Source organism: Rhinatrema bivittatum, chromosome 8 (assembly GCF_901001135.1).
Source record: "Rhinatrema bivittatum chromosome 8, aRhiBiv1.1, whole genome shotgun sequence".
NCBI classification, from domain to species: domain Eukaryota; kingdom Metazoa; phylum Chordata; class Amphibia; order Gymnophiona; family Rhinatrematidae; genus Rhinatrema; species Rhinatrema bivittatum.
The window spans coordinates 14,895,757-14,917,795 of NC_042622.1; the positions used below are offsets into that span (position 1 = coordinate 14,895,757).

Below are 22,039 nucleotides of genomic sequence, written 5' to 3' on the forward strand. Positions count from 1 at the left end.
GCAGATATCCTTTTCTATCCTCTCTCTCTCTCTCTCTAGTACTCCCCTAGGAGGAAATCACATTAACCAGCCTACATTCTCTGCACAGTACACTCGCTGCAATCCTTTCGGTGGTACACACAGGGGCCACATTTGTGAAAGACATTGGTGCAGTCATGCAAAGCACCTAACAAGAAAAGGAGAAAAGCCCTGGTGAGAGGTGGGGTGGAGCAAAGGGGAAGCAGTTGCCATCACGATGACGTTAGATCACAATGCAATTCCAACACCCCCACCATCACCACCACTCGCTGAGTGATACTGAGCACCGCATGTAACTTCTTTCTGCTCGAACTTCAGATTGTGAGACCCTGGGTGACAGAGCAATCTGAACCCCATACAGTGCTATGTACAGTGAATAACAAAATACAGATGTATTCATATTTCTAGAAGGATGTAATCAACAAGATGAGCTGCAGGTTTACAAACCATCCCAAGTTTTCCTGTCTTACCTCTCTGTCTAGTCCAGCAGCCACGGTGTTAATGGCCCCCGTCTCACTGTGGATTACAAACATGTCTTGAGATGGGCTCTGTGGATTCTGGGTCAGGATCCGGTACATGACTATCCCGTTGGCGGTGGTCACGTCATCGGCGTCATGTGCAGTCACCGTCATCACGTAAGTACCTGGAACGAGAGAGGAGATGAATTGCTCATCTGGATATTGAGAAGCTGAACGGGTAAAGATGGGAGAAGCACTGAGCAATACATCGGGCTCCTTTCCTTGGACCTAAGTTCTGTTTCCTGGGGAGAGGGAGTCCCGGTCATTGTATAATGGTGACACCTCTAGGACAGGTTTAGGCTTCATGATTGCAGGGCTCTGGAAGGAGCCCTGGTGCAGGGTCCCTGGCCGAGGACTTCTACTGCCATGACTGGGCCAGATGAGTTGGGAGGCAGGGTATAACTTGGGTAGCTGTGCATGAAGGGTCATGACGCCAGATCTCATGCCCACGAAGAGCAGCAGGAAACTGCTGGGCCCTTCCTTACAGGAAAAGCCCTACACACATCTCCCTTGCATGCACGCAGAAGGATACGAAGCTGGACATAGGTAGATTTTTGGCAGACCCGTCATTAAGGGCTTTGTAAGAAGAGAGGACGTATCTCAGTTCTATAACTGTCTTTTCATGTATAATCTTGCCACGTTTTGAGCATGAAAGGTAAAGAACACACAGGGATATATTAATTCTCTATTTCATTAAACAAGCACATCCTACATGTGCTTATTTCTATATACTACCCAAGGTTCACAAGTTGCTGGTGAACCCGCCAGGGAGACCCATTGTGGCTGGTATAGGTACACTTTTGGAGCCCTTGGCCAAAATGATAAGATTTTTATCTTCAACCAAATGTGTCCAAGATTTCTTCATACATAAAAGATTTAACTGATTTTATTAATCAGTTAGCTGGGTTACCCAAGGTAGTAGATAATTGGCTGTTGGTCACAGCAGATATTACCTCCCTTTATACTAACATACCTCAAATGGAGGCGTTCCAGATAATCAGAAGGGAGTTGGAGAAAATGGATTTACCTGTTAGGAGGTTATATTTCCTATTACAGTTGGTGGAAATAGTGCTGACTTGTAATATATTTAGTTTTGATTCGAAAATGTATTTACAAACTAAAAGGATCCCTATGGGATCACCAGTAGCGCCCAGTGCAGCTTGTTTGAACGTGTCGGTTTTTTAAGAGAATGTAGTATATACATCTAAATTGTTTCCTTATATTATTATTTGGAAACGATTTATCGATGATTTATTCTTTATTTGGCAGGGATCTAGTAGTGAGTTGAATGAGTTTTTGGAAGAATTGAACTCTAGTGATCCGAATTTAAAATTTACTGTCACTTGGGATAAAAGATCGGTTACATTTTTGGATATGTCAGTACATATACAAGATTGTAATTTGGTGACTACTGTGTACAGAAAAGAAACCGACAGAAACACTTTATTGCATTACGGTAGTTTTCATCCTAGACAACTACGTGATAACATCCTCACGGGTCAATTTTTAAGATATAGGAGATTATGTACTTCAGTAACAGAATACAAGATTCAAGCACAGACATTAACCGAACTGTTTTTAGCTCGGGGTTATGCCAAATCTACAGTTAAAAAAAGCATATAAAAGGGCATTATATGCTAACAGGGACAATCTTTTAATTTAATCTAAGAAACTAGTTCCTGCTAGGATTATTTGCTCTATCCCATATTCTTCTAGAACTCGGGATATTAAACTTAGTATCTTAAAACATTGGCATTTGTTATCATCTAGTGCTGAATTTGTTGAAAAACCTATTTTTGCTGTTAAGCGACAGAACTTAGGTGGCCATTTGAAATATCGTAAATTAAAGACAGTAGAGAATCAGGATTATGGTCAGATGAGTTGTGGATCATGCTCAGTGTGTAAACATGTGTTGGTATGTAAGGAATTTCGATATGCTCCTTCAAAGTTTCCTTATAGATTACCTGAAGTATTCTCATGCAATACGAGTGGAGTAATATACGCCATAGTATGCCCTTGTGGGCTAGTGTATGTAGGGCAGACTGCTAGAGTTAGTCGCGCGCGAATTATAGAACATAGAAGTAGAATAAAATCATTGAAAACGCATGCCCCCTTAGTAGATCACTGGATCGAGTTTGGACATTCGGTGGAGGACATTCAATTTTTTGTCATCAGGAAAGTATATTTACCTAATGGGGGTGATATGTCAGCTGTACTGAGACAGATAGAACAGCGCTTCATCTTTAAATGGGGAACTGTTACACCCGGGGGTTTAAATGGCCCTATTGAATGGAATGCATTTTTTTTAATGTGTTCAGGGTGGGGACAGTTGTGTGGTATTTGTTTCCAATGATGGTATTAGGCAGTGATTGAATGGTATATATAAGAGAAGAGGAAGTGGTACCACGTTATGACGTTCTTTGACATGTGACGATTGTCGGTTCAGGTTTGATTGTGAATATACTGTGTGGACATGGGTGGTAATAGAACCTTCGAATAGAGGGATAGAAGTTTGTTTGAATTCATTTATTTGCCTGTTTGGTTTTAGATAAATAGATTGAAAATCTGGATTATAAGCGATATCATTGAAGAATATGGTTAAAAGCAATGCTTGGGAATAAACGTGATTCGTGATTTGAAGCAGGTTTGGGAGTAAACGTGGCTCGTGATTAAAAGTCGAGATTTACAGGTTAGTATGGGTAATTGTCAATATAACTATGTATGGTTTATTGAATGCTATCATGGCGGTTGATTTGATATTTATGTTCGGTGGTAGGTGTGGAGAGTGGACACTTTTGATATTGAGTCCCTGAGGAAGCCCCTAGCGGGGGGTGAAACAAAGATCTTTGTCGGACCGGGAGGAATATGATCGCCCTTCATGACGAATATTAGAAGAGAATTTTGAGTTTTGATATCCGGACATGGTTCCGGATTGGTTTACATGTAGAAAGTCACATGTAATTGTTCATTGATATTAGCCGTTATAAGATATTGAAACAGAGCAACAACTATAATATTCTATGTATTAAAATTGGGAAAATGTATTGATGATCACAATGTTTACAGGTGCTATGGGTTTTTAAGTGGAATGAATGTGTGAGTGGGTGTTATGATTAGATAGTTTTTTAATTGTTTAGATAGGATATTCTACTGGAAGATACAATAAAGTTTATACATATAGTGTATTAAAAATTATTTGTATCATTGATTCTCTGTGTATGAGTAACATTTTGAGCATGCGTCAGGGCTTCTCTTGTGCGCATTTTTACAGAGAGCGGTGAGTTTTCACAAGCCACTCAGCATTATCGCAATACGGTAGGATTCTGCTCCTCGAGATACCAACATTGGTGAGAATTATAGGGTAAGAGGGAGGTGAAAAGGATGAGGAAAGCGTTCTCCTTGATATCAGACCCCTCCCCACTTCCCTCTCCCCTCCCCCACACTCTCTATAAAAAAAAAAGAGGAATTTTTTTCTCTTGCAGTGGTACAAATACCCAACAGCCTCCTGCCACCCAGGAAATAGAAATGACGTAACCACGATTATCTCGCTCTCTCTCTCTCTCTAACTGTCTGAACAGCAAGAGAGAATGAAAGCAGAGCCAGGACCGCACCCTATGAATGTATGTAGCAACGCTACTGGGTGCCTTAAAGGATTAATTTCACAAGCTTTAAATTGCAGCTTAATTTGAAAACTAATTCAGCCTCATAATTGGCTTTCTGCACACATCACTGAGGCTAAAGATGTAAATTCTTCATATTCTGACGACTTTCAAGTATCTGGTCCCATCTGCACATTAGTCCATGGCATTAATCTCTCAGGGGAGATCTCCAGTGGTGTCAAAATAAAATTATTAAAAAAACAAACAAACCCCAAAACCTGGTGCGCTAATAGAATAATCCATGTATTAAAATAACATTCTCACCCCATACATAACAAAGGCCTTTATTTTTTTCCCCTTGGAGGCCTTTTGCCTTCATTGGAAGCATGAATATTCATAAGAGAAATGCCGGAGCTCGGGGAGGCAGTGCCTTTGAATGAAACCATTTCCTCAGTAAAACGGGTATCTATGGAAACGGATCTTCTCTTTGGACTGGGTTTTTGCCACTCGCAGCCGGGACGTGTCCGAGTGCCTTCCCCCGAGCCTCCTCGCGCGGGAGAGCGGGGCGCGCATCACCCCGATTATTGGCGGTAAGCGGCGCCGACAAGGAGTGCGAGCAGTCGGAAAGCTGCCGCACGCTGTCCCGATCATTTGCGATCTAATTACGGTGGCACATCTCCCGAATCCCTACAACAGATCCTCCTTTCCCGGTGAAACCTGGATTGCACTACCTGTCTGCTTAAACAGGAAGGTGCAAGGGCTCCGCTTATTTCCCCCTCCCCTGGCCTCCTGCTACCTGCGGGCAGCCCTAGCGCCCATCCGTCCCCCCCCCGTCCCCCCCCCTCTGTATCCAGCTGAAAGGCAAGAGGATGATGCCAAATAAGTACTGTGCAGGGGCATTTACCCGGGTAACCCTGCAGGCGGGCCCCACGACGCACGGACTTCCTGCTGCGTTGCACAGGGGCCTCCTTGTGTGCACGTTCAGATCGGGGGGGGGGGGGGGGGTGTGAGTGAACGTGCGGACAGGTGCAACTTAACGTCTGCTATTTTGCCCCCTACCCCACAAGTCTCTGCTGTCTGTACGAGCCGCAGGTGCATGGTACTGGGACTCTTAGCGCCCGCGCACACTTTGCAACGGATAATTTTCCAAGACAAGCGATCGCTGCCACTACATAGCACTCGCACAGCACTGCCCAGGGATGTGCGTGCTCCCTCCTGAAAGGCTTCCTAGCAGCAGGGTCCGGTTTCAGCAGGGCTGAGGGGGAATTCTGACGCTGCTCTGGAGCTGAACTTTTAAACTCTGTTATGATCCCACAGAGAGCAGTGCTCAAAACAGCAGAACCTCATTCACAGGCCGATACAGTAAAGTGCGGCCGCGGTTACCCTGTTTCTAACCCGCTTTCTGCTCACAATTTGGCCGCGTTAGTCCAACCCGCGATTCACTATCCCTTTTAACCCATCCTTACCGCTTCTTTAAATCAACGAGTAACCCCTTCCGCCCGCGGCATGTATATGAGATGTAAACAATCGGATTAGCTATTCCCTCCCATACAGTAACGTGCGCCCCGACTATCGCCTTTTTAACCTGCAGTTTAGCCGCTCGTTTAACCTGCTAATTTACCGCCTACCCCTACCCCTGCGTTAGAGGCAGGGGTAAGGGTAGACGCCAAACTTTCCCCCCAAAAGAAAACCTAAAAACCTAAAATCCCCTCCTCCCGAAGCGACTGGACATGTAGAATATGTGAATAAGTGTAACCAACTTACTTTTTGTTTCTTTTTCAGCCCTTTCAGCCTTCTCTGCCGTCCTCCGGAGGGGGCAGCCGGCGGCAAAAGCGGCTTCCAGCGGCCCCCGCCGGCGAAGACGGGCGAACACACGCCCGTAATGCACAGGCGCTTCGCTGGCTAGAGCGCCCAAATCGAAAGGCGCTCAAGCCAATAAAAGCACATGAATGCTGGCTGCCCCCTCCGGAGGACGGCAGAGAAGGCTGAAAGGGCTGAAAAAGAAACAAAAAGTAAGTTGGTTACACTTATTCACATATTTTACATGACCAGTCGCTTCGGGAGGAGGGGATTTTAGGTTTTCTTTGGTTAAAGTTGGAATCCACTTCCTGGTATAGGCGCTGTATAAAGCGCCTATACAGTAAAATGGGTTGCGCGGGCCTAACGCTTCATGGACGCTTCTTGGACGTGGCTTGAATTTGCATGTGATTTTAAGAACATAAGAACATAAGAAAATGCCATACTGGGTCAGACCAAGGGTCCATCAAGCCCAGCATCCTGTTTCCAACAGTGGCCAATCCAGGCCATAAGAACCTGGCAAGTACCCAAAAACTAAGTCTATTCCATGTTACCATTGCTAATGGCAGTGGCTATTCTCTAAGTGAACTTAATAGCAGGTAATGGACTTCTCCTCCAAGAACTTATCCAATCCTTTTTTAAACCCAGCTATACTAACTGCACTAACCACATCCTCTGGCAACAAATTCCAGAGTTTAATTGTGCGTTGAGTAAAAAAGAACTTTCTCCGATTAGTTTTAAATGTGCCCCATGCTAACTTCATGGAGTGCCCCCTAGTCTTTCTACTATCCGAAAGAGTAAATAACCGATTCACATCTACCCGTTCTAGACCTCTCATGATTTTAAACACCTCTATCATATCCCCCCTCAGTCGTCTCTTCTCCAAGCTGAAAAGTCCTAACCTCTTTAGTCTTTCCTCATAGGGGAGCTGTTCCATCCCCTTTATCATTTTGGTTGCCCTTCTCTGTACCTTCTCCATCGCAATTATATCTTTTTTGAGATGCGGCGACCAGAATTGTACACAGTATTCAAGGTGCGGTCTCACCATGGAGCGATACAGAGGCATTATGACATTTTCCGTTTTATTCATCATTCCTTTTCTAATAATTCCCAACATTCTGTTTGCTTTTTTGACTGCCGCAGCACACTGAACCGATGATTTCAATGTGTTATCCACTATGACACCTAGATCTCTTTCTTGGGTTGTAGCACCTAATATGGAACCCAACATTGTGTAATTAAAGCATGGGTTATTTTTCCCTATATGCATCACCTTGCACTTATCCACATTAAATTTCATCTGCCATTTGGATGCCCAATTTTTCAGTCTCCAATTGACTTTTTTAAAAGTATTGGGGCAAAGTTAACTATTTGGGAATATTATTTAGTGTGTTTGTGCCTTTAATAGTCAGAAAGGCAGTGAATAAACAAGTTAGACTGTTTGTATTTTTAGTCAGTCAATAAGGTAGCAGTAGATAGTGTGTTTATTTTTAAAAGTCTGCAGAACTGAGTGTTCTAGCGGTAGGTGAGCCGGACTGTTCGTGCGGCAAACGCGGGTGCACCGGGCAATAACGCAGCTCTTCCTACCGCTCCTTACTGTATCGGCCTGTCACTGATTACGTGACCCCCTATCTAGGATATGCTGTGAAGGTAGGGGGTCACACTCAGTCCCTGGGCTGAGTCCTGACAAACTCCCTCTACACCCCCGGTATGGATTCTCTGATGAGGGGTGGGGAAGGGTCCCAGAAAGTCTTTACTGTGGGCGGTAGCTCTGATCTTAACTCTTTAAGTAACTGGTGCAAGAAATAAAACATATATAAAAAAGCAAGGCTTCAATTACTAGTAATACAAAGAGCCCACTATTACTGCTACTGATAAATTAATTAATTTGAATAAAGAGAAGGGAAGCATAAAAATTCTTTTGGAGGAGGAAAAAAGATGTCAGAATTAGGGCAAACAGCTCCAAGACCTGCAAAGGTTCTGTAAAGCTGCAGTAATCTCACAGGGGGATATTGTGGCAAAGTGGCACACGTCAGCACCCACCTCCTACCAGGCCCTCCCCAGGGCCAGATTCTAGTGGAGGTGCCCGGGGGGTCTCTACAGATTAAGGGCAGATTTCCAACAGCATGCTCTAAATTAAATTAACTTTAGAAAGGGAAAAAGCATCTTATCCCATAAAAAAAAAAAAAGCACCGCACTCAACATTTTATTTACAATTGGCACGTCCTGATTTACTTTTGCACATAAAATACACACCCACACATACCCGGCATATTGTTAAAATAGGTGGGAAAAATATGCATGCTCAACGCTTTGTGTCTTAGATCCTTTTCCATTTTTGTTAATTAAAAACAATTTTAATATATTAGCAGGGTATTCATTACAAGTTCCTAATCTGCATTTACCTCACGGGTGTAGTTCTAGCAAGTTTGAAAAAAAGCAGAAGGGCAGCCAATTAATAAGCTTGCAACACTATCTTCTCAATCCCCCTCTAATTATTACCCTCTTTCAAATTTCTGTTCAGTGTCAGAAATATTGGGGACGATTTTAAAACCAGTGTGCATGGTTCCTGGCGCACGCACATGGATGGGCGATTTAACAACATGTGCGCGTCGCTGCGTGCGCGTAATAAAATACGATTCCCGCACACACATGCACGACCGGTTTTAATATCTGTGCGCGCACGTGCGGGTGGGTGTCCTCTAACGTGCGCAACGGGGGGGAAGAAACGCGCGGCGACGCATCGGGGCCTTCCCCAGTTCCCTCCCAGTCTGCTCCAATTAAGAAGCAGACTGGGAGGGAATTTCCCTATCCCCCTACCCTAACCTTCCTCCCTTTTCCCCTCTCCTCTCCGACCCCTAACCCCTACCAGCTAGCCCTGCCCAGCCCCCGCCCCCGGCCCGCCCCTTCTCATCGAGCTGGCGCTTCTGCGTGTATCGGGAAATACGCGTGTGGCTGGGCTGTTTCTCAAATGCGCTTGGCGTGCACAAGGCCCGGCCACACGTGTATCTCCCGGGATATGGAAATTCGGGTGATTGGTTTTAATTTAGTTGGCTGATTTTTTTAAACTGAGAATAATGGTTAGTAAGCTGGATAAGTTAGACGAGCCATAGAGCAGGCCTAACTTAGGGAGTCATTCAGTAAAAATCGCGATCGGAACTTATCATGGTCGTTAGGGCCCTATAGCCCGCGATAACGCTGGAATGAGAAGAGTTTGGGCGGAGTAAATTAAAATGAGTAAATTAAAACTCACACGTTATCGAATGCCAGAAATAACTACACATTTTTTTCCTGGTGTCATGCTGTGCGATATGCCCGAAACGGGATTTGCACTGAAAATCACAAATCCCGTTTCAGGCAGGAGAAAGGGGGAGAAGGGAGGGGGAGAAGAGAGAGAGAGAGCGTCTCTGGGGAGGCACAGATATTAGTCAACTTTTTATACCACTGTGGGAAGGGCAGCCTGTAACTCAGGGTGAGGTTTTGGTGATGGCCTAGGGTTTGGGGAGCAGTTTTACATGCACAATCAGAGGTACAAACAGCACAGTAGACATCAGTGAAGATTTGATGTGATTTGGAGTGAGGAAAGGTACACAAAGATTAGATTTGTACAATGTATACTATAAAATATAAAATTACTGTGCACAAAAACTTAAAATTCTGCAAACTTTATATTGGTGAAAATAACACAATTTACGACTGTCCTTAAGTAATTACATTTTAAATTATTAAAGAAAAACGTTATTACTTAAAGTTGCAGAATTTTAAATATTTTGAGCAGAATTTCCCTAGAAATTCACTGTAAGAGTGTCCCTTCCACTCGCTCTCCCTACTCCCCTGGCCATTTTGCCCTCTCAGGCCCCAACGCCTCCACCTGCCTGTATCTCTCCCCTCCACCTCTAGGCTCAACCCCTTCCACTCTATCGCCACTCCCAGAGTTTGACCCCATTCTCAGTTCTGCCCCTCACAGACTCCCTCTGTCCCTCTCTCTCTCACACACACATGCTCCCTCTCTCTAATATACATACACACACCCTCATACAGGCTCCCTCACTCTCTTGCACACACACATCCCCTCATACAGGGCCCTCTCTCTTGCATTCACACCCACACAAGCTCCCTATCTCTCTCACGCATACAGCCTCACACAGGCTTCCTATGTCTCTCTCTCACGCATCCCTTCACATAGGTTCTCTCCCACACATACACAATCCCTTCACACAGGCTTGCACCCTCACATACACACGATCCCTTTTTCATACATACGAGCTCCCAATCTCTCACACATATACACACTCCTTCACAATCTCCTCATATAGGCTCCCTCTCTCTGGCATCCACACTCAAACACCCCCCTGCTCTCTCTTACATCCCCCCTACTTACCCTCCCTGGTCTCTCTCACGCCCTCCTGCTCACCCCCCTGCTGTCTTTCACACCCTTCTCCTGCTCTCTCTCTCATCCTCTCCACCTCCTCATCTCTCATCTTCCCCTCCCCTCCTCTCTCATCCTCCCCTCCTCATACCCCTTCTCCTCCCCTTCTCACACTCCGTCCCCCTCCACTCCCTCACACGTCCTCCCCTCTCTCACACCCTCCTCACCTCCCCCTCCTCATACACACACCTCTCTATATACATTCATGCTCACTGGGGCCTTCATCTTTGCTCTGAGTAGAGTGCATCCCGAGGCACACTGTGGCCTTCATGTTCGCCGCGAATGGTGCGTGCGCTCTGTTTGCGGCATGCTGGGGCCTTCATTTCTCTGTGAACGGCGCACTGGGGGCCTTCATCTTCATTGCGACCGGCGCGTTGGGGGCCTTCATCTTTGCTGTGAATAATGCGCCCCATTTGCGGCATGCTGGGGTCTCCTCTGCCATTTTCTGTGCAGAATTTGGCAATTCTGCACGGTGGGGGGGGGGGGATTCTGTGCAAATTCCGCAGAATTCCCCAGCACTAAATGTACTCTCGCCCTAATTTGATGCACTCTCTACCTAGCTGCTATCAAGCTAGTTCAAGAGAACAATGTACACATCTCATCTTTGTGTACCATTCCTCACTCCAAATCACTTAAAATCTTCACTGTCTACTGTGCTGTTCGTACCTCTGACTGTGCATGTAAAACTGCCCCCCCAAACCCTAGGAAAATATCGTGGGTGTGATAAATTTAACGAGCATTGCGGTAAAATACCTATGTGATGTGGTAAAATAGTGCGTGTTGTGGTATTTCGAAATTTACCCTAATTATGTCCTCTTTTTTTTTTTATCGCGGGCATTATTCTTGCAAAATTTATAGCAAAATGATGAATCTAGGCCTTATTCGATTATAACTTCTGGCTTAGTAGCGACTTCTACACAGATATTATGCCGCCGAATATCCCATGTAACTTAGCCGGCTACGTTACTTACCTGGAAAAATGTAAAAATTGGGCCCATAATTGTTAAACAATGGTTTGCAAATAACGGAATGGTCCTTCATCGCCATAAAACTTGTATGCCTTTAGTTCCTGAGCTGAGAGTTGCTGGTGAGACTCCTCTCTGCATCCATGAGGAAGGTAAAAATCTAGGAGTCCCATTTGACTCTAGACTGGAGTTAAAAGCTCAAGTTAAAAAAATAGCTCAACTTGCTTTTCTTAAGTTGCATTTGTTAAACCCTTAAAGAATATACTTTCCTGCTTGGATTTTACAGTTTTAACTCCTTTATGTGGGGTTACCTAAATATTTATCTTATGTTTTACAATTGGTCCAAAATGCTGCTGAATGAATTGTGTTGGGATTGCACTGGAGGGAACATATTACACTGGTAGGGTTCAGTTTAAGGCTTTACCATTATTTTGTTTAGATTCTTTTTGTCTGAAAGGTAAGATTTCGGGGTATACCTTGCAGTCTAAGATGCAGTATTTGCTCACTGTTCCTTCCAATGCAGAGTGTACATTGCATATGACACAGACTAACGCTTTTTTTTGTGTATGGCCCCGAACGATGTAACACTGTGTGCTTGGAAATTCACAGCAAGTTTGATTATTTAAAATGCAGAGTTGTTAAAAGCATTCCTTTTTAAGCAAGTTTTCAATACTTGAGTTTTAGAAACTTTTGACTGTCTATTTAATTTTGTTTAGAAAAGTATTTATGTGTACATTTTTATTGTAATCCACAATGTATATCTCCAGAATTGCAGAATATAAGTGTACTAAATACATAAATAAAATATTCACCCATAAGCATACATACATGCATAAGTTGCAGGGTAGAGATATGTAGATATGTTTATTTTATTAGAACGCGCATATATCATATGCACATGTTATAAAATACTTGTGCACTCACGACCATGTACGTGAGTAAATGCCACCGTGCGCAGGTTATCCTCCCTGTGAATAAGAAGCGCATGGTGCGTCAGGTCGAATGGAGGTGAAGTAAGACACCATCCCCTCAAAGTAAGATATATTCATCCACTAGAGAAGATTATAAGAAAGAGGAAATATTACATTTCACATCTTAGGAAATTATTTAATTGCCTACGGGAGCTGTCAGAAGTAGTAAATTGGGTATTGGATCCTCCTAAGTTGCCACAGTCTGGTACATCACTTAGGCCTGGATTTATGGAAATGCACTAAATACTGCTTGCGATAGGAAAAGGGGTGTGTTTTATGGTAATAGCCTATTTATTGCAAAGTGCACTATCTTAGCAGTTCACATAGGTATTACTGCAGACTGTGATAACTTTTTCACACTTTGTGGTAAGTACCACAATTGTTGCAATTCCTACCTACAACCACTGGGAGAGAGAGAGAGAGAGAGAGAAACTAGCTATAAGGCCCTTATTGTACGTAAGTATTTATACCTCTATTTGAGGCCCATCTAGTGCCTCGAGGTGAGGTTTTGTTGTGAAAACGTGGGTAGCGGTTCCAGCTCTGATGTTTTCGTGTGCCCCTGGGCCCCGATACAGCCGCAGATGTGCTCCAGCAAGCACCGAGGCAGGTGAGAGATGTCCCAGCATGGGCTAAAGATGAAGAAAGATGACCTCAACCACAGCCACACCTGTACGCAGCAGAAAGAGACCCAAACAACGCAATGCTGGTCTCATGAGTGGTCCTCCGACTACTCCAAGCCCTTTCGGACCTGCCGCACGGAGCAGCAACTGCGACAGGACGGTCAGTGGTCAGAGGATGAGGACATGAAAGACGAAGAAATGAGACAAGACTCTGAATATGTGAAGTGGAACACACACTGAATACGAAGTAAGACGAGACTTCGAAACATGAAGAAATGCAATCTGGATACGTGGAGTGAAGAGGAACTCTGGTCATGTATATGAAGAAACTCTGGAAGGCCATGAGTTGCTTGAAGAGGACTTGGTCGGTACTGGACATCACGCGCCCTATACAATGTAGCCGGACTGGTCTTGGACCATGCAGGCGGCGCGCCCTACACAGCCGGGGTAGGCTGGTCGCGGACCACGCTAGTGGTTCCCCATACAAGTTGGCAGAGCTGAGTTGATACTGCACATCACGCGCCCATATACTCAGCCATTGAAGACAGGTCATGGACCAAGCTGGTGGTTCCCCACACAGGGAAGATAGTAGATGAAGTGAAGACTCCGACGAAGCCTGTTCCAAATGCACCCTGCACAGCTGAAAAAGGCCAGGCAGGGCCACGCTGGAACGGATCGGATAATAGAGTTCATTCGTGAAGTGGAGGCAGGGTGCAGACTCTGAGGATCCAGGCAAGGTTCACAATTCGAGGGGATGCCTCTACGACGAAGGTTAAAATAAGAAGCTGGAACCTCTTGGAGACTTGCACTGCCAAGATGAAGATCAACCGGGAAAAGAAGACATCAAGACAAGACATCTGGAGACCTTGAAAAGATGAAGGACATCAGAAGACACGGGATCCCACGTAAAACAAAGTGCCTTGAGAAGCAGATGACAAGAAGTCCTAAGGTGGACTGGCTCCTTACGAAGGCAAGGTTGAAGTGAAGACTGGACCTTTTTATACTGAAGAGAAGGCAACTCCCTGATGACATCACTGGTGGACCTCCTCCCTCGCTGTCCCTTTAAGAAGGGAAGGAAGACGCGGCCTCGCCCCCTAGAAGGAAGCAGGAAGCTGTGCAGGACCCTGGACAGCGGCCCTGTTGCGACGCTGAAGACTGCTAAAGGAGGAGCAGGCCCCGAACAGGCCTGAGGACATCGTGGGCGGCTTCCTGCCACTGAAGATGGAAGAAGGATGGCTCCAGCTGCCAGGAGAGACCGGGGATGTAGGGCCTCTCCCGCAGAGGGACTGCAGGTAAGGTTGGTGACCTCCTGGCCGCATAGCAATGCTCAAGCGGCTCCTGCCACGAAGGAAGGTGTCGGCAGCCTCCGGGCTGTGCCGGGTGGTTCAGCGCGGCTCCTGCCACACGGGAAGTGCGTCGGTGGCTCTGGCCACGAGAATTGCTAGTTGGTGGCCTCCGAGCCGCAAGAGAAAAACAGAGACAGGGTGCAGGAACTGCAGTAGCGCGGCTCTGACTGCACGGGAAGCGCAACGGTGGCTCCAGCCGTGATAACAAAACATAGGCAGCCTCCGGGTTGCTGAAGAAGGGAAAGAAGAAGGTGGAGAGACTACCCAGACAGGGCAGAATCGTAACAGGTTTAGGTAGTAGTGTAGGGGTTAGGGGCCACTTTGACATTGAGAGTGAGACATACGAACAGAACAGTGCTCTCGTGTGAAGATTTGATTTCTTTCGGAGTGAGGAAACTCACCCAAAGATGAGATTTGTACAAGGTTCTCTCAACCTAGCTTGATGTTACCCAGGTAGAGAGTCCAACAAGCTAGGTTGAGAGTGAGTGAGTTTCCTCACTCCAAAGGACATCAAATCATCACAAGAGAGCCCTGTTCTGTTCATATGTCTCACTCTCAATGTCAAAGTGGCTTCTAACCCCTACACTACTAGCTAAATCTCACCTCGAGGCACTAGGTGGGCCTCATAAAGAGGTATAAATACCTATGTACTATAAGGGCCTTATAGCTAGTTTCTCTCTCTCTCTCACTCCCTCCCCCTCCAGCAGCTTAAAATAGCAAAAACATCACAAAGTGCAATAAAGCCTTATCACACAGCTTAACACAAATGAAAAAGGTGTAGTTAAAACTGTGCAATATGGCATTCCAAAGCCAGCCTGCTTGGCCAGAAATCCCACCCCAATCTCCTCCCCTTCTTTGATTTTGCATCGCACCATCCGTTATGGTGCTTTTTACATGCGAAAACGCCATAAAGCACTTTGATAAATGACCCCCTTAATTGTGAACTTTTTACATAAGACTTGTGATGTTCAAAAGTTAGTAGATGGTGATCACTTTCTGTCCCCAAGTCTAGAGCCCAGTGGGAAGTCTGTTTTACAGAATAAATTCCACGTTTCTTCTATTGTTGAGTAAAATGAGTGCATCTTTCTGCCCCCTTCACTCTTATCCTTTTTGGGTCCTTTATTCTCTTAGATCAGTGTTTCTGGGGATAATTACTTTACTTGTTAATCTATCCTTACCAGAGGGGGAACATTAGTGCACATGGTCCTTAAGAAAGTCACTTTACGCAGTGATGAACTGGCTGTCTAGTTATAGACCAATTTCAATCTTCCTATGTTGGCTAAGGTTTTAGAGAAGGCTGTTTCAGTTCAGCTGAATGACTTTTTAGAAGATAATAAGATTCTGAGTGTCCATCAAAGTGAAGAACATAGCAGAGAAACTGTTTTGTTGTCAGCATCAGATTTTGTTTTATATGAGTTAGACCGAGGGAAGGCAATTGTGATTGTGCTGCTAGATATTTCGGGCCACTTTTGACTCAATCAGCCGTACCATACTGCTATGAAGGTTGGTCAAGATAGGGATTGGTGGAACTGATGCCGTAAAGCTTAAATCATTTTTAGCTGATTGGAACCAGCGAGTCAGAATTGGGATGCAGTAATCCGAATGGAGAATAACTATCTCTAAGATTCCTTATGGGTTCTCATTATCCTTGAGCTCATTCACCATTTATTTGTATCCAGTATGTAAAATTTTATTTGATATGAGCATATGTTTTAAAGTGTATGCTGACAACTAACAGCTACCTTTTTTCCTGTTCATGATCCCATATCTCAGACAAGGGGGAATATCTCCCACGTTTTGTTTGTAGTGAAGCAGTGGATGAAAGTGAATAAGCTGGTCGTAAATCTGTCAAAGGCTGAAGCAGTTATGGATTGCCAGTATGGAGGGTTAATGTTCTGTTTTCTGAAGGGGCCAGAGATTTTAGAGTTTTGCTTGATGCCCCTGGTCGTTAAAGTTGCAGGTAAAAGCCATTGCTAAAGCTGGCTTCTTTAAAGTAAGATTAGTTCATTGACTGAAATTTATATCGACCAGAGAGGATTTCTGAGCTATCGTTCAAGCTTTTGTTCATTCCACGGTGGATTACTTCAACTCACTTTATCTTGAGGTTCCACACTGTCAAATTAAGGCAGCACAACTTCTGTTAAATGCGGCCGCCATCTCGTTACTGGCTGCCCTATGGAGGAGCACATTTCCCTAGTCCTACAGGGTTTACACTGGCTACCCATTGTGCAATGACTTACATTTAAATTTGACTGTGGTATAAAAGGATGTGCAGCATGATGGTCTGTCATACTTAATTGATGTTTTGTCATGGCACACTCCTGTTCATGCTTTGCGTTCTGCCAAGGAGCAGTTGCTAACTGTTCAAAATATCAAGGAAGCCCACCTTCAAGAGACATGCAAAAGGGCCTTTTCGGTAATTGGAATACTCTTCCATCAAATTCACGATTATGCATTTTTCAGAAAGAAAGTGAAGGCTTATCTTATACCAGGAGGCTTTCGGTTCTTGAATTTCATGATTATTGAAATAGTTGTGCAGCTTATTTGACGTATTGTAGACTGTATCGATCTAGTGTTGATTGTTTTTATTTATTAGTTTCTAAGAGGTCAATATTCAGTGCCACTTAGCTGGATAAGTTTGGACTTATTTGATTAAGTAGTGCTGTTTCAATATTCGGCCACTATCCAGATAACTAGCAATCTAGCTAAGTGTGGGGTGGAAGAGTTTTCTGGGGCTAATGTTCAGCCTTATCCAGCTAAGTTAAGCAAATAAGTTAGACCTGCTATTGAGTAGGTCTAAAGTTGGATGGATAAACTTATCTGGCTATTAGATAGCTGGGTATATTCAGTGGTGTGGCCGCTCTGCTGAACATCCCAAAGAAGTTAGCTATCTATGTTTATCCAATTAACTAGCTCAGGCTCCGCCTCCTCTATAAGTCTATTGCCTTTATGTTTTATTGTTCATTGTATTATGAATGTTTTTAATGTACTCTGCCTAGTGCAGTCTCTCCGCTATAAATGGAATATACTGTAAGAGTTTTAACTGGATAAATAATTTGAAACAATGTGGATGTTTTTTCTTTGAATACTTGCATAAAGTACATGCATTAAAAGTGACTGTGTAGGTTGCAACCACCTGGACTATTTCAGAATTTGGCCTATCAAGCACTTTTTACCCCCAAGGGTGAGAATATAAGATTTGCTATACTGGGTAGATCAAAGGTTCATCTAGCCCAGTAACCTGTTTCAAACAGCAGCCAATCCATATTACAAGTACCTGGCAGGATCCCAAGTGCTAGATAGATTCCATGTTGCTTATCCCAGGGATAAGAAGTGGATTTCTCCAAGTCTATCTTAATAATGGTTTATGGTCTTTCTTTCAGGAACTTGTCCAAAGCTTTTTTTAAACTCAGCTACACTAACAGCATTTACCATATCCTCTGGCAACGAACTCCAAAGTTTAATTATGCATTGAGTAAAAAAAAAGATATTTTGCTGTTTTCTTAAATGTATTACCTAGTAAATTAATTGGGGTGGATTTTAAAAGGAGCGCGAATAGCCTACTTTTGTTTGCGCTCCAGGCGCAAACAAAAGTACGCTGGATTTTAGTAGATACGCGCGGAGCCGCGCGTATCTGCTAAAAACCTGGATCGGCGCGCGCAAGGCTATGGATTTTGTATAGCCGGCGCGCGCCGAGCCGCGCAGCCTACCCCCATTCCCTCCAAGGCCGCTCCGAAATCGGAGCGGCCTCGGAGGGAACTTTCCTTTGCCCTCCCCTCACCTTCCCCTCCCTTCCCCTACCTAACCCACCTGCCCGGCCCTGTCTAAACCCCCCCCTTACCTTTGTCGGGGGAGGGAGGCGTAAATCCCCGCGCTCCAGCGGGCCTCTTGCGCGCCGGGCCGCGACCTGGGGGCGGGTACGGAGGGCGCGGCCACGCCCCCGGACCGCCCCGGGCCGTAGCCACGCCCTGTACCCGCCCCCAAAAAGCTGCCGACACGCCCCCGAAACGCCGCGACGACCGGGCCCGCCCCCGACACGCCCCCGACACGCCCCCCTCGGAGAACCCCGGGACTTACGCGAGTTCCGGGGCTCTGCGCGCGCCGGTAGGCCTATGTAAAATAGGCTTCCCGGCGCGCAGGGCCCTGCTCGCCTAAATCCGCCCGGTTTTGGGCGGATTTAGGCGAGCAGGGCTCTGAAAATCCGCCCCATTGTGTGTCCCCTGGTCTTTTCGAAAGAGTAAACAACTGATTTAACTTTAACTGATTCTATTACAGTCATTATTTTATAGATCTCTATCATATCTTCCCTCAGCCGTCTCTTCTCCAAGCTGAAGAGTCCTAACCTCTGTAGCCTTTCTTCATAGGGGAATCGTTCCATCCCCTTTATCATCTTGGTCACCCTTCTCTGTACCTTTTCTAATTCTGCTAAATCATTTTTGAGATGCGGTGACCAGTACTGCACACAATACTCAAGATGAGTTTGCACCATGGAACGATACAGAGGCATTATCATATTTTCTGTTTTATTCTTCATTCTTTTCCTAATAATCCCTAGCATTTTATTTGCTTTCTTGGCCACTGCCACACACTGGGCAGAGGATTTCAACATTCATAGAAATCATGAAGTATTTAAAAACTCGAGCGACGGTTCAAACGAAGGGACCATCTGAATTCTACTTTGTTCGGTAGAAAAACAAGACGAATTCTCACAGTTCTTATCATTGAACATTGATTCACAGTTATCTTTAAAAATCTTGTCTACCTCTGAGACGGACTAATTCATCTTGAAGATAGATGGCATAAGACTTCTGGTTTGCATTCCATCTGCTCCCATTCTCTTGCATCTACTGAGGTAATCTTCAAACTGTTCTCACTGGGACAAAATCCAGAGTTATTTTGAACCCGTGGACTTTTCACAGCAAAAAGTAAGGGCGCACTTTCACCTTGAAACCTGCAGCAGGCACAAAATACTCATAGACATTTGTAGCCACTTTTGGATGGGTTCTTTCTGAATGGAAAATAACGCACATAGACCTGAGAGAGCAATCTGTGCTCATTCCTTTTCTCTCTCCCTAATGACAATGACTCTTAATGCAGCTAAAGTATTGGCCACTGTGGAGCAATGCGCAAACTCTTAGCTACACAGTGAGAAAGAAAGTTTAAGACAGCCGAGTTAGAAAGGTAAAAGGCTTTTTATCTGTGCAAACGGCTTTGAAAATTCCCCCAAGTGCATCCAAGAGCTTTAAAGAAAGGTGCTGTTTCTGGTTGGAGGTCTGAGGATATTGGAGGTTTGTTATTTGAGTACTGATCGGATGAGAAGGGTACAGACATACCAGGCTCCCAAACTTTCAAGGAAAATAAATTATGAGCTGAATAGTTACTCAGGTATCTTCAAAATATAATACATTTGAGTAATGAATACAAGTCTGATAACTAAGAGCTAAATATTAACAAAAAGAAGACTTTTGCACCATGATAAGAATGAATTCAGTATTTAAAGTAAGAAAATACAAAAAGTATTCATATGATTTGCCTGAAGACTTTAAAATGGGGGGGAATACATTTCATTTTCACCTAGGTTTGGCATACACAAGAGGATTATTCTCTCTGTTAGCAATAAAGCCCGGCTGGATTATTTCCAAGGAACGGGGCGAGTGAGGCAGTGAACTCTGCCTTCCACGTATGAGAATGACACGGACGTGCCACGTGCCGATTCCCACTAATATTTTCAGGGGGATGTAGCTGGTAAAGTCCTTAGATGCCACAGGGTGAAAGTACCATCCTGCAGAGTTGCCACATTGTGGCCGGCTCAACATTAGCCTGCCAAAAAATCTGGCATTTTGTGGGTGCTCAGAGGGCAGGCTCCTGACTTAGCCGGCTAGCACTGATTTTCAGCGCTAGCCGGCTAACGTTTGCCAGCTCGGTTTGCCACCCAAAGAGAAATCCTAAAGTTTGGCTGGCTAGATTTAGGTAAATTTTTCCGCCTAAAAAGCTTGGCCGACTTGGAAACCAGCTTAACCTCACTACTACCCAAGTTGGGCACCGGGCACCCTCTTTAAAACTGACCTCTAAGTGACTTTGCAAAGCTGCAAGTCAGGGATCCAATGCCTTGGTGGGGAAATTCCTCAGCGATCAGCATCGTGCTAGCAGAATACCAGGAGAAGCTTTTACAGCAGCCACCAAAGACCAGACCGAGGAATCCGTAGACACCACTGTGCCGACGGATCAAAATGTCCTATTTTATGCCTTGGCCCAGCAGACCAGGAAATACTAGTCACAGCATCGGTAAATCAGTATTTCATGCTGATGGGACTCCAACACTGCACGCATTTCAGCGGTTTTCCTAAAAGGTCAGAGTTGTAATTTCTGCGTTGACTGAGGAAAGGTCTGTCCAGTAAGCAGGGAATGGGAAAAAAGCCTTGGACAAATCGGGCTCCATCTCTTACCTTTCCTAATGGTGGAGATTCCTGCATTTTCAATCCAAATATCAGCTTCCCATGAACAAAGCTGTACTTTATGGAATGTACTGATGTTAGAAATAGATGGGGGGGAGGGGGTCACCAAGAAAGGCGTTTCTGAATCACTTGCACGTCACCTTAGTTGTTCTTTTCCACTTTCTTGGTTCCTTGCAGTTAGGGATAAGGAGGACCAGTGGTTGAGCAGTGGAATTGTAACAGTGACTTCCTTACAGCTCAGGTTTGGCGGATGCCCACAGCACGAGCCCAGGAAATGCAGTTGTGATTAAGGGTAAAACAAGGTATTTGGGCTACCATTTTTAGACTAAATTCAGCTCTTTCAGCCCCTGCAAGATGGGGATTAGTGAAACCAGACTGTGCTTTTCCCCTGCTCAGTCATCACAGAAAGGACACTGAATCTTGCCATACAAAGATCAAGGTTTGGTGACTCTAAGTGAAATTCTCTCCCTCCTCCAGGATTTCTCAGAGTATCTGCAGTCTCACATAAGTGCAGTGATAGGCGAGGCTGAGGAGGCCGGGTCCATCCCCCTCCGGTCCCCACCCCCCTGGCTGATGCACAAGACAGCTGTGCTCTGAAGTGCATGACAGAACAGTGGGAAACAAATGCAGGAAAGTAAATCACCACCAGAATGCTTAATATGCACAGAAGGTCTGGCTTTATTTTACAGCCTCTATCTGATATTTGAACATGAAATTTACTACTGTATGAATATTACTGAGACTGCTCAACTTACTCTGGGAACAGCGTCGATTTTCTTTCCCCATGAAAAAGATACAGCCCTCCCCAATGGACCTGATCAGGTCCCTGTATTAATGAAAAACATTTTAAGTGCCCTTATGTAAGGAACACAATTCCTTTTTTACATTTTTGGTTAATAATTTTATTAATGATGCAGGGCACCCTCAGGCATTTCCTCAGTATGCAAATTTCTATCTGCACGTCCAGTTCTGCCCTTTGACCCTGGTACTGGGGATCAAGACAGACTTTTTGGCTTTGCTCGTGCATAGCCATGAGATGTTGGAATATTGGTTCCTCTGGGTTTGACTGGGAGAGAAAAATCCCTTCCAGCTCCCAAAAGCTGAATGCAATAACTCTCGAATGTAAGAGCCTTTCTATCAGTGAAAAAGGCAAGCATCTCTTACTGCCTGAGAAGCAGAAGGCAGACTGCACTAAAACCTTGCGTTTTAATGACAGTAGGTGTATTTTGTAGTCAGCGAATCCAAGTCTGCTTCATAGCTTAAAGGCTTATCTGGATTTTCAACAAGGAGTAGACCTAATTTGCTGCGTTTGTCATCCTAA

At 44.8% G+C, this 22,039-nt stretch overlaps 1 protein-coding gene across 2 annotated transcripts in view; it reads right to left on the reverse strand.

Moving 5' to 3' along the window:
• Positions 1-22,039, reverse strand: part of CDH4 (cadherin 4) — a 1,019,548-nt gene that overhangs the window by 172,417 nt on the left and 825,092 nt on the right. For both annotated transcript variants that reach the window (XM_029611832.1, XM_029611831.1), the window contains exon 7: positions 489-661. In XM_029611832.1, coding sequence (XP_029467692.1) covers positions 489-661 — 173 coding nt within the window. The remainder of the gene's footprint in view (positions 1-488; positions 662-22,039) is intronic.